Genomic DNA, 13054 nt, shown 5'->3' with positions numbered 1-13054 from the left:
CGGGTAAACACAATCTAGGAATTTCTAAGGGGACCGTACACTTGGCACTTAGGCATACCGTCGTTTTTCCGAGCACTTTGGGCACTTAGTGGTGCTCCCCGTCCTTCGAGGGAGGCGTCACAGAGGAAGAGAAAACATAAAAGCCAACTTCATTTGCAATTCAAATATTTAACTGACACTTTACTGGGGGGTTCGACAGCAAAACAATGGCTGGGTTGCGTTGGGAGTTAATATTCAACAGCGCGTCTTTATACTTCGTGTGACCGTCCGAGGAGATGATATTGTTCCAATTAGCGAGTCGGAATGGGGCGTCTGCTCACAACGGAAACAGGAAGCGGTTAAAGCAGACCTCGGCACGCCAGAGTCGTGAAACAGCGGCGCGTTTTTGGCTGATGCGTCCAGAACTCGCAGAGGTATTCAAGCACCTGGATCAGCTATTTTTTACGGGCCGCCGTTAGCGAGAACTAGACTACAAGCTGCACACGCTGGCGTTCAGGGAGCCACACAAGCAGAACGCCAGCGCACGGCGAAGGTTTGAGGTTCTGAGGGGGGAGAGGAGAAGCCTTTTAGTCTAAGGGCTGGGGGGGGGGGGGGGGGGGGGGGAGAATGCCTAGAAGCACAGAAGGGAGGCTGGCAGAGCAGAACTCACTAGCCAACACAAAGAGCAGGTCCAATAAAACGGGCAGTGCTGGCACGGGGCCGCAAAGTAGCTAGCAGGCGGGGAGGGTTTGGTTGGGGGGGGCGGGGGTGAGTATGCGAGAGTGTTTGTGGCTGTGTCTGAACCGGAGGGTCGGATCTGTTTATGCCCCTTGGTAATGTGTTTGTGTTTCGGCTAAAGTGTCGACAGGCGTGTGCGAGAGTGTGCGTGTGCGTGTGTGTGTGTGTGTGTGTGTGTGCGTCTCTCTGGGTGTTGTTTATGCCTTCATCTGTTTTTGCATCAGCGGAGGTGTGGATAGACATGTGTGCAGAGAATGTGTTGGTGCATGTGTGCATAGATACAAGTCTGTCTGTGTGTGTTTGTGCGGGTGCGTGAGTGATCATGACATGGAGTGAAAGCTGTTGACGGCCCACAGTGAGCCAGAAACCTGCCTGCTGTTGAAGAACGGCAGACAGAACATCGGAAGACTATGGAGACACACGGAACAGAACCATGAAGACAGAACAGAACAATAAAGACAATAGAACCATAAAGACAGAACAGAAGCATGGCGACAAAACAGAAACACACAGTCAGAAGCACCCATGTGAAGTTAGATGTGGAGCTAGAGTTCCTGAAGATGCACTTTAACTCCTGTATGTAGTCTGTCTGTGTGTGCACACATTCTGTCAGATATTCTGCACTGTACTTATTACTGCCACAAACCGGGTTAGTCTTTAAAGGAAGTAAAAAATGTCTCAAGAAGAAACAGCCTCTGTTTGGAACCTAAAGAGATGAAGAGGTAAACTAAGGGGAAAGTCTCGGGAAAAGTCTTGTGTTCAGGCTCAGTCGTGTTCACACCATTCATTTTAAACACCCAGCAGAAAAGACATTAAACAGTAGAAACATGAGGATAATAAGTCATGTTAAAAGGTGAGAACTTAACTCCACCATCTTCTGGGCCTTCTTTCTAAATCATTCTGGTGGTCCCACCAACTTCCTGTGTGTGTGGCCTGTGTGCGTGCACGCATTGCACTTGAGAGAGACATTGTAATTTCTAAATGCATCAACAACTGAACGATTATCCATTACCGAATGGATAAAACATTCGATTGCGCTCAGAGTCAACTAATCCATCAAAACATGTATTTGGCTTACTTTCCAGAGCTAGAAATGTGCCCTGAGCCCTTTAAAGTTGACCATGCCTCATGACCACATTAAGGGGCTTTCAGAGATCACATGAAACGTGTGACTGCTCAAAATAGTCGCGCTGTAATTCCGTTCCCTACTGAACCAAATAGTGTAGAAATACTACAAAACAAGTCTTTGGACTGTTGAGGGCTGTGGATCTCAGAGAGACTGAACAATGTTGACCGTGTGTGGTGATTAATGTGCGTTTGGCGTTGTGTGTTGCCATGTCGAGATGCATTAGTGTAGAGGTATATCTTTGTTCATTTGGGTCTCCATATCTTTGTTCACAGTGTGTTAAGTTATGTAAGAGTACAGTGTGTCTCCATATTTAACTGTGTGTCTAGTAGATATATTGGTTACACTGTGTCTAGTTATGTTATTGTACATTATGTACGCTTCACAGTCACTAGTGAAACGAACCGTGACTACTAGCCGCCAACTGTGACCAGTGAACCGAACCGCTTGCTTTTTTTGCTTTTTTTTTTTTTACAACCATTCCATCCCTACTAGTTACACTTTTTTGTACAATGTGTCTAGATAGTTATTTATATTAGATTACAGTGTGTCGAGTTACATCGTTTACAGTGTGTCCAAGTCATTTCCGTACAGTGTGTAGTTCATTTAGTTAACAGTGCGTCTGGTTATATTAGTTTGCAGGGCTTCTGGATACATCGATTTAGCCTGCATGGTTCTATTTGTGTCAAGTGTGGCTTACCGTAGCGTGGACTGCCTCCCAGCGCGGCTGATCCCAGAGCCGTTGGAGGGTAGGGTCCCCCCGCCGTGGAAGTCCTCTATGGACCGGCTCCAAGGCTTGGACTTGTCCACAGAGTTCTCCAAGTTGTTCTCCGCGCAGTCGCCATCAAACCTGCAGAACCGCGATAAGCCCGTGATTGGGTACATTTTTGTGTCGGTCATGTCACTGTAGGCATACATCAGTTACTAAGAAGGCTGTAACACGCAGTGATACAGCCTACAACGTCCCCAAAGGTGCACCCATGATTGAGTCACTCAACAGCAGTGATGGGTGCTTTGTTTTGGGGGGGATAAGGTACATCTTAAAATGCGAGGGAAACAAACAGCAGTTTTCTTCTAGAGACGGATCAGGCGGATGAGGTAGATGGGTCAACGGGGGTGGACCAGACGCTGGGAATACTAACCATGCATTCATTAAAAAAATAAAAAAGAATGAAGAGCAGTGAAGAACATTCATTGTGTAAGAATGTCGACTTAACAGATATTAAAACAGGTCTGAGTTTACAATAAATGGGTCGGTTCCAGCGGGGCTTAGTCTCTATTGGCAGAGTCTCTATATTAAGAATAAGTTGTTTCGATGGCATTTAAAAATTACGTCATAAAATGTGAGCACACCTTATTATAATCAGCCCCTCCACAAACAGGCCTTGTTTGGATCTGACGGAAGCCGCCAAGGGACTCGTACGGCTGCAGAAGCAACCCTATACCACTCTAACCCTCGTTTGCAGGGGCCAGACCATAATAACATACTGTCCAGCAGAACAGGGCATGAATTAAACTTATTTTTTACTGGCGTGGCTGTTTGGCCTTGAATGGGGGAGGTTGTATTGTGATGATCGCACCCTGGCTGGTATGAATAGCGCTCTGTAGCGGGGTGGCACATGGGGCCCGATGCCGGGCCAGGGGCCCCCGGTGACTCAGGGCTCCCCGACATGCGGGCTGTCTCGCTGCTGTGTGTGTGTGTGTGTGTGTGTGTGTGTGTGTGTGTGTGTGTGTGTGTGTGTGTGTGTGTGTGTGTGTGTGTGTGTGTGTGTGTGTGTGTGTGTGTGTGTGTGTGTGTGTGTGTGTGTGTGTGTGTGTGTGTGTGTGTGTGTGTCAGCAGCAGCAGCGCCAGTGCAGGAAAAAGGAAGCATTGTTGCACGTCGTGAGCGAGTGTCTGGATGTCCGAGGTGGTGTGGAGGGCGGAGTGGCCCTGGGGAGGGGTGGGGTGGCGCGGGTGGTGTGTGTAGGGTGGGGGGGTGGGGGGGGGGGACTGGGACTTACGTGACGGCGTACTGGGCGAAGGACAGATACTCCACCAGCACATCCAGGCCTTTGTTCTCCTCATTCAGGAACTCTCTGACCCACCTGTGGAGAGAACCCACAGAGCTGTTTGAACCGGTTGGAGCTGGCGGGTTCAGACTAGTTCTAATGTTTGAGACACATTTACATATTGATGACTTGTGTTGCAGTGTAGGAAGTGATTGTATTGTGAACAAGAATTTACTTTATTGTATATTTAAGATTTTCTGAACCCGAGGAAACAGCTCTCTTCGAAAACAACAGATGGTAACCAAAATAAATGATGATTTCCTTTTTCTCAACAATTATTGCATTTAGAGACGTCAATTGTGTGACGCACACGCACGCACACAAACACACAAACAAAGGATCAGTTATGAACGAAAGCGTTCAATGGAGGCGTAATCGGTACATCTCAACACACGACAACATGATGGAAGGCTTGCTCTAGCATGACTGCATATGCTCTTCCTATTATTCCCCTGATGTCATTCCTGCTGCCGACAAGAGACCGGAGGTAACAACCAGTTGCTGAGCCTTCGAACACGTCACACACACACACTGCAGGACGACTCGAAGAACAACACAAGCTGGCAAATGCACCCAGGAGTGCCAGGCAGAGGAATGCACGTCAGCAAGACAATGACATTTCACTTCTCAAATATACAAAAGGCACGACTAATGGTTTCGGCCATTCCGTGGTGTCCTTTCGACGTGCATCTTATCGGTTTGATTCTGATTGCGTGTGTCTGTTTGTGTGTGTCCCCCGCTGACCCTACAGACAAGCTGCTCGGCCGATCCCCGCTTTCATAATTGGCCTGGACATATGACGGGGGGGGGGGGGGGGGGGCAGAGTCACTCAGATGGCATCCCACCCCCTGCGGTGGTCAGCCTGTATTCATGAGCAGTGAGGGGGGGGGGGTAATTAGCAGAATGTCTTTAATCCATTACACTAGCCAATGGTGCCTTTAACAGGCTGATCGCTATGTCGTTAAGAGACGATAGCAGAGTGTTAAGACACAACGATGCACAGTTGGGGTGGGGGGGGGGGGGGGGGGGGGTCTCAAAGTGGCACTGCATGCCATGGGTCATGAAGAGGACATATGCTGGGGGAGCTCTTTATGGGGGCAGCCCCTGCGGAGAGACTGCCTGGAGGAAGGGGTTAGGGCCCCCGAGTGCCTACAAGCTGGGGTGTAGAGGGGCGGGGTGGGTCGTGTGTTACAGCGGTCAGGGCGGGGGGTCAAAGGGCGTGGCCTTGAGGAGCTAAAAAGTAATCATTACACAAGGATGCACACTAACCAGCCACCCCCCCCCCCCCCCCCTCCTCCCCCCACACACACGCCCCTTCTTCCATTGACCACATGCTGGGAGAGTGATGTCGATGGGCCCAGCAGTGAACTAGACTGGGAGCCCTGGGGGGGGGGGGGGGGGGGGGAAGAGACCAGCAGCAACAGTAACAGATAGAACAGGCCGTCTATTATGGCTGAGTTATGGGCTTTGCTCTTCTTCGCCTTCGAGGGACAAAGAAAAGAGATGTGCTTATCCATTGTCTGACCACCACCCATGTCGCAAGCCCCCCCCTCCCACCGGACTAATAATGATCATTATCTCATGGAGATGGGCTGCTTTAATGAGGTCATCTAATTTGTTATCGCTAAAATGGAGTCACTCGAAAACACGGGGCCGGGCCCAGGTTTGTGTTTATAAAAACCTCGGCCTCATCCTGACTAACACACACCCCTTTGAGTTTGACTTTGGCCAGATCCTGCAGACAATGTGTGCTTGGATCAGGCTTGTGTGTCGAGAACACAAAAAAAAACAGGGTGTGTGTGTGTGTGTGAGCATGGGAGAGACAAAGAGCCGGAGAGATGAAGAGATAGCTGGAAGGAGGAGGAGTGATCGGAGCGGAGATAGTGTCCGTGCCTCTCAGAGTCCGTTGGCGTGGCAGCCTGCGGCGGGGGGGCTGTTTCGGTGGATGTGTATCTCGTCCCTGATAGGGTTAGCCGTCTGTGTCCTCCCACCGACAGACGATATCCAGATCCCCCCCCCCCCTTTCTCCACACCCTTTTACCACCACCGATCCATCAAACCTCCAGCCCTATTCCTCACTTACAGACTACAGACCGGCTACATATCCCAGAATGCACCGGGCCTTATCACTAATGCTAATGCACACCCATGAATCACCATCTACTACCATCAGGGTCCTAATCACTTGAAATAAACCATGAGGGAGACCTCCAGTGAGGCTAACGATGGCGGACACCCATTGATGTATCGATCCGTGCCTGAAGACGACAGCGAGGCACTAAATCAATCCCCTTAAGCCGTGGGAGAAGGCCTATCGGAAGGACCGGGGGCAGAAGGCCTCTCCGGTGATGCTTTCCACAACAAGAATGTAAAACACCAAGAATGTAAAAAACAAGAGGAATGTGGAACAGCTGCGTCCGCATGCAGATTGTGACGGTGAAGGAGTGAGACTGGGATATCAGAACGAGGACAAGATGGCTCGGCTTGTTCCTCTTCCTGTCTCGGTGCGGCTCCAACACAATCAATACATTCATCTGTGCGAGCACCACATGTCTCCCGGTACAACATTCAGACGGGGGAGGAGGGGGAGTTGAGTCTGGGGGGGGGTCGAGGGGGGAGGGTTTAGTGTATACATCTGTGTCTCTCGGCGTCTGGAATGTCAGACTTTTTCCCCCCAAGAATCCTCTGCTGCTGTAAAACGTCACGATTGCATTTCACAACGCAACTTTGACTCACACGTAAATGTGTGTCTAAATATACATCAACCACACACACAAACGCACACCACAATGACTCACCCTATGTGATTGGTCCGTAATGAAATTTCCAGTTCTCTGAGGACTTGGGTGGACTCCTGGACCCTTCGTCTGAATTTCTAGGGAGAAAACACGAGTAAATATTTCATCAGGAGAAGGAGGGTGCCGAGTCTCAGCCGTAGCGTAGCAAAGGCCAAAGCAATAAGAACAGGCCACTCGGTGCCTGTGGTGAGGTCAGAGAGAGACTAAGCATGACCCCTGACCCTTTCATAATGTTATTGGGACTCCCCCTAAACTAGCTCAAAAGCAGTCCAGGTGTTTCTATATCGTCCGTCTATTTTAAATGCTTGAAACATTTTATGGATAAATATAGGTTGACGTGAAAAGGGAAACTTTGACTATGACGTGTTTGACGTTTTATCGTCAGCACTTGCTCATACACGTCTGATATTAAAGCACAGTAATCGCATGCGCACAGTTAACACACACACGCGCACACACACACACACACACACACACACACACACACACACACACACACACACGCACGCACGCGCACACCCACACACACACAGTAAACACACATAAACAACGTGTTAGGCACATGTGAGCAACAAGTGTCTGAGGTCGTTGCAACCGAAACAACAAAAAAGTCAAAACACATTTTCAGACTTTTCTCAATGCTTTCATCATTGGGGGAAAAATAAATAAAAGGCAGACAAATAAGGCGAGCCAAAATGAAAAACACAAAGCTGCTGCAACTCGAGCAGCCATGAGAAAACGAGGCAATGACATGTGTGTGTTTAGGGTCGTGTTGAACACACAGCCCACTAGAGACCACAACCTCCCTGACGAATCAGGGCTGGAACCATTCTCACAGACTGGGAGGAGAGGAGAGGGGGAGGAAGAGAGGAGGAAGAAGAGAGGAGAGGGGGAGGAAGAGAGGAGGAAGAGAGGAGAGGAGGAGGGGAGAGAGGAGAGGGGGGAGGAGGGAGAGAGGAGGAAGAGAGGAGAGGAGGAGTGGAGAGGGGGGAGGAGGAAGAGAGGAGAGGAGGAGGGGAGAGAGGAGAGGGAGGAGTGGAGAGGGGGGAGGAGGAAGAGAGGAGAGGAGGAGGGGAGAGGAGAGGGGGAGGAAGAGAGGAGGAAGAGAGGAGAGGGGGGAGGAGGAAGAGAGTAGAGGAGGAGGGGAGAGAGGAGGAGAGAGAGGAGAGGGGGAGAGGAGGAAGAGAGGAGAGGAGGAGGGGAGAGGGGGAGAGGGGGAGAGGGGGAGAGGAGGCGGGGAGAGAGGAGGGGGAGAAGAGGAGGAGGGGAGAGAGGAGGGAGAGAGGAGGGGGAGAAGAGGAGAGGCAGAGAGGATGAGGAGGAACAGAAGAGAGGAGGAGCGGAGAAGGAGGAGGGAGAGAGAGGGAGGCGGAAGAGGAGGCGGAAGAGAATAGAGGAGAGGCAGAGAGGATGAGGAAAAGAGGCAGAGAGGTGGGATATAGCAGAGGAGCTGTGGAGAGAGGACGATGAGGAAGGTAGAGGAGGAGGAAGAATGGAGCTAATGTTGGGGGGTGCGGACTCTTTCCATGATGTCTGCCGGGAGGGAGCGGGGTTAACCTCTTACTAACATCCACCCAAAGCAGATCACTTCCCACCCTCTCCCGACTAAATATATTGCTCCTTTTCGTTCCCTCCTTCCCTTATGGGCTCGGTGTGTGTGTGCGTGTGTGTACACGTAGAGATGTTATTTTTTTGTTTTTATTAGGGGAGGAGCCCTTTTTGTGTCTGCGTGAAATTGAGAGTGAGAGAACTTGAGGGGTGCTGCGCAGCCTCCCAGAGTTGGCCTCTCTCCTCCCTCCCTCCCTCCCTCCCTCCCTCCCCTTTACTCAACACTCCACACTAAGTGCTACCAGCTGCAGGACGGAGGGACAGAGGGCAGGAAGGAGGGAGGAGGGAGGGAGGGAGAGAGAGAGGGAGGAAGAGAGACAGATAGAGAAGAAGAAGAAGAGGGAGAAAAAAATAACTAGTAAATAAGTGGTGTATGAAAAGACGGTAAGTAAGAAAGGGACGAAACAAAAACTATTCAAAGTGAATAACACAGAGAGACAGGGTTATGGGTGAGGAGGAGGAGGAGAAGGAGAAGGAGGAGGAGGTGGGTGCAGAGACAGTCTGCAGAGGGGGGGGGGGGGGGGGGGGGTCATCCTGGAAACAAATCAATGGCTGATACATTCTTGGGGACTTGGCTTGTATCGGGGCTCCTCCTCCCCAGGCTGCTGATTGGCTGGGAGGCGCCCAGAGGAATGCACCGCGGCCTATGGGGAGACGAGGCAGCGGCCTCCAGGACCCTCACGGAGGCACAAAGTGGCAATTGTTTGAGTCTGAAGAAAAGGGGGTTGGATCAGGAATGCGGGGGGAAAAACGGGGAGAGAGAGAAAAGCCAAACATAACTCTCGTTCCCCCCCCCCCCCCCCCCCCCCCATCTACATGATGTTTATTGTTGGCTCTCCGTGCATCTCCATCTCTCTTTTTCCCCCCATGTCCCGTCTTCTCTTCTTCGTGTCTCGTCTCCCCCACCTCCCCCCCTCCCTCCCTCTCGCTGGCCCTCTCCCTCTTCACCTCCGAATGTTGCGCTCCCGCTGCCCGCCTCACGCTATCGAGCGCTCGCTGGAACACATGACTCCCGCCGGAGCGTGACACGGAGGCTTCAGAGGTTAACCCCGTGTGACGGAGGGGCACACAGGGCCCTCTCAGGCCGTCGGGGAGATGTTGTCCTGAACCACAACTCCCACACGCCTCGGGGGGAAGAATGACCGAGCGCCGAATGACAAATAAAGGCTAGCGTTTCTTTTTTCTTTTTTTAACCAGACTTTCTCTGTACAGAGAAGGGTCGTCTACTAGTAGATACAGGGACCTAGACCTTGATCTTGATTATAATTCTCTTTCTTAGACACATGTGTGGAAAGGAACACCATTTGGGTGACGGGTCATAATTTCCCATGAAACTCATGGTTGCTTTTCCCCTTCGAAATCGTCACCAAACAATTCATTCAAGTCAAAATATTCAACCAGATCAACCTGACTTCATATGCCCTCCAGAGACAACGACATGACAGTTTCGTCATCAGGATATTCGGTTGGAATATCCTGAAGCCAAAACTGTCATGCACCCCTTTGTGTCAACTTCAAACTGCTCTGTCATTAATTTAACTCCCCTTGTGTAAACATAAGCATGCCTGTGTCATATATCCCTCATCTGCTGTCGTCGGTTGCCAGGAGTTTCTCCCCTTGAAGTGACTTTTGAAACCTCGACCTCAGTCAGCAGAATGACGTCACCCCGAGATTCTGGCGGAGGAGACCGTTGCTGGATGCGCTCATCATATCAGAGATGTGTCTATCTCCGGGCTGCTGGGCTCCTTTCCGACGCAGCCAGCAGACACTTCATAGTTTTGGCAAAAGGCCGTGAATCTCCCCTCCACAGTCCCTCTTTACTCCCCCCTCCAGGGAGTCAGAGTGGGGGGGGGGGAGGGGCAGGAGCTGGCTGCTCCTTCTAACCTCAGCTGGTAGTGGATGATGTCATGCATAGTCCATCATCCACGGCGAGCTGTGACTCTGGGCCCCGGCTGGCCGCCTCGTTACGGCCAGCGACAGTGAGCCTTCAGCTCCACTGTGGATCAACACTTAGGATCTTTCAAGATAAAAGCCACGAAGTCGTCCGTCACACAGAGTTACAATCATATCCCTGTAGCCCGGTTTTCAAAAGCTGTACTTTACTGAGCCATCTTTTCAGTTAGCCCCCTCAAAGAAGCGAGTGCACAGTGGGGGGGGGGGGGGGGGGGGGGGGTTGACAGAGACGCCTTGCTCAAGGACACTTTGATAGGACAGATGCTTGGCGTCAGGAAACCGTGATGCGAGTTTCACCACACAGATCTGTGGTGTCTTCCCTGCATGCTCCGGTATTATCTCAACTACGGCTGGCCTGGTTATCTCTGGGACAACCCGGGACCAGCCATCACCTCTCGGCTGTGGGGATGTCCCGGCCTGGGGGGGGGTAGGGGGGTCAGAGGTCACTGGGAAAGGAAGAGGACGGGGTCCGGGGAGAAGACTTACCTTCCGGGTCACAGCCGGGTCCAGATAACTCCGGAGCTTCTGGATGTATGTGTGAGGAGGGTTTTTGACTTGGAACCGTTCCTAGAAACGAAAGCAAAAGTACGATTAGTACGAGAGGAGAACAACAGTTGAACGGAAAACTTTCCCTGCATATATATCAATACTCATTTAGGAGACGCTTGGCTCCGAAGCGACTTTAATGAATGCTAAATGAGGGCTGATGAATGGCCGATCATTAGGCATCAGGTAGCGGTTAGGACAATTTGCTCAATGGTCTGAACCCACAATCTCTCGCCTGGCAGACCAACAACCTGACGAAATAGACAATTTCACCCTCATACATCACAATAAATAGAAACAACTAAGAGTGCCCAATGCCATCAACCAGTTCTGTTATGCGTCATTTAGTTGGCAGAGGCCCGTGCCAAGACACTGGTCGAATCCCACAACAGTTTTCAGTCACAATCGCGTGTGTTGTCGGTCGACACCCGACATACGGGGAGCTGTGGTGGATGCACTGGCCCTTCTCGAGTGCCCTCTCTCACACAAGCTGGCGTCGCAAAAGGCTGCGCCAGGCTAAAAACGTTGAGCCTTGAGCAAATAATAGTCATTCTGGATCATCCAATCAATGCAACCGCCTGATGATATGTTAGCGCAAGCGGCAGCATCATCCTGCCACACTGGGGCCCGTTGTGTGGACGTGGCCGCCCTTTTGTTTACGGTGGCCGGCCTTTTGTCCACGGTAACCATGGCGCGCTACGTATAATGAACTCTGAGCCAAGGAGAAGGACGCTAGCACAATGCTAAATGATATCGTCACATGGCGTTAGCCTTGAGCCACAAAGCGAAGAAGCAACGTGCACTGATGACATTGTGAAAAACTGAAGGGATTATGAGGGTTCAGTTACGTCTCCATTGACTGGTTAGATCAACGGCCCTTGGGGAAGTGTGTGTGTGTGTGTGTGTGTGTGTGTGTGTGTGTGTGTGTGTGTGTGTGTGTGTGTGTGTGTGTGTGTGTGTGTGTGTGTGTGTGTGTGTGTGTGTGTGTGTGTGTGTGTGTGTGTGTGTGTGTGTGTGTCAAAAGCTTAGCCGACAGGCAGGGCATGTCTTCCTTGAACAAACGGGTCACCTTTAGTCTACCTCAAATCCTCCATCTTTGTGTCCCGGATAGGCTACATGTACAAGGGATTAGCGACAGCTCAGAATCCTCACACAGAACAAAACCCAGCGAGTGAGTAAACGGCGGGTTCTGGTCAGTGACGTCACTCCGTAACAAGATTTGCTGCGTCACCAGCGATGGGAAATACCAGCCTTATACAGAATCCCGTTGTGTTTGCTTGTTGAATGGATAGAGTTGTCCTGTGCTTCTAGCCGGGATGCTGTGTTCACGTTTAGGGACAGAGACGAGTGAGTTGTCCTAATAGTCTGAACAGCAAACTGATTCACGTTTCACTGCTCGACTCAAACTGTCGCTACAGTCGTAGTCATGTTTATTTTGGGATACCCTGTTTGTAGGACTTTCCGATGCCTGTCCATGCAGCCAGAGTTTGTCACAATAACAGGAAATAGGACATCTTATCAGGAAATAGATCCTCCTCCCATCACCAACACGTTTGGTTGTATGTTTGGTCAGCGAGGACTTAATGAATTTCACCAGTTTCTCTTAAACGTGTGCTTATGTCTCTCGTGTGTCAAACCATACGAGAGGATGAGGGAACATATTGGACCTCATGAGCTCGGAGGGAATGTAAAGTAAATTAGATTTATGAGAAAATATGAATAAATCTGTTCCTGTAAACTATACTTTGGACCGAACACTAAGAAACTAGCCTGGGGGTTCCAACATGGATTCTATGTACGCAAATATTTTCCCATACTGGGCAGAGGCTTAGGAATAAGGAATGTATGGAATATCTTCTGGATCAATTGGAATCATGCTTGGATAAGCGGACTTTCGCAACTTCCTGGGGGGGTGAAGAGAAGGGAGGTCAGAGTGAGATGACTTAAGACCTAATTCACTCCCACTGCTCTTTTCTCATAGAACATACAGCAACGTGAGACGTGCAGGGACAACCGAAAGGAGTGCAGAAACAGAAAAGATGAAAAACAGAAGTAGTAAGAATGTTGTTTGTATTCAGAGCCTTCCAGTGATGGATGCTAGAGCCAAAACACAGACCGATACCAGAGCAAGAAAGTTTGAGTTATTGTAATTTGTAAACTATATAAATCTATCTCTCACTACTCACTAGGCTAATTGAGCAACAACCAGAATATTTCTCCCTGTTTAGGATCAAATAAATACGAGGCTGTCGTTGAT

At 50.4% G+C, this 13054-nt stretch overlaps 1 protein-coding gene across 4 annotated transcripts in view; it reads right to left on the bottom strand.

Moving 5' to 3' along the window:
• LOC130373009 (formin-like protein 2) overlaps positions 1-13054 on the bottom strand; it is a 51260-nt gene that overhangs the window by 21949 nt on the left and 16257 nt on the right. For all 4 annotated transcript variants that reach the window (XM_056579207.1, XM_056579206.1, XM_056579208.1 and 1 more), the window contains exons 3-6: positions 10738-10818; positions 6691-6767; positions 3845-3928; positions 2544-2693 (exon numbers count right to left, since the gene is read on the bottom strand). In XM_056579207.1, the coding sequence (XP_056435182.1) occupies positions 2544-2693; positions 3845-3928; positions 6691-6767; positions 10738-10818 (392 nt within the window). The remainder of the gene's footprint in view (positions 1-2543; positions 2694-3844; positions 3929-6690; positions 6768-10737; positions 10819-13054) is intronic.

This window comes from Gadus chalcogrammus, chromosome 20 (genome assembly GCF_026213295.1).
Source record: "Gadus chalcogrammus isolate NIFS_2021 chromosome 20, NIFS_Gcha_1.0, whole genome shotgun sequence".
NCBI lineage: Eukaryota > Metazoa > Chordata > Actinopteri > Gadiformes > Gadidae > Gadus > Gadus chalcogrammus.
Note: the sequence above shows the minus strand (reverse complement) of the source record. Positions and strands in the feature narration are given on the sequence as shown.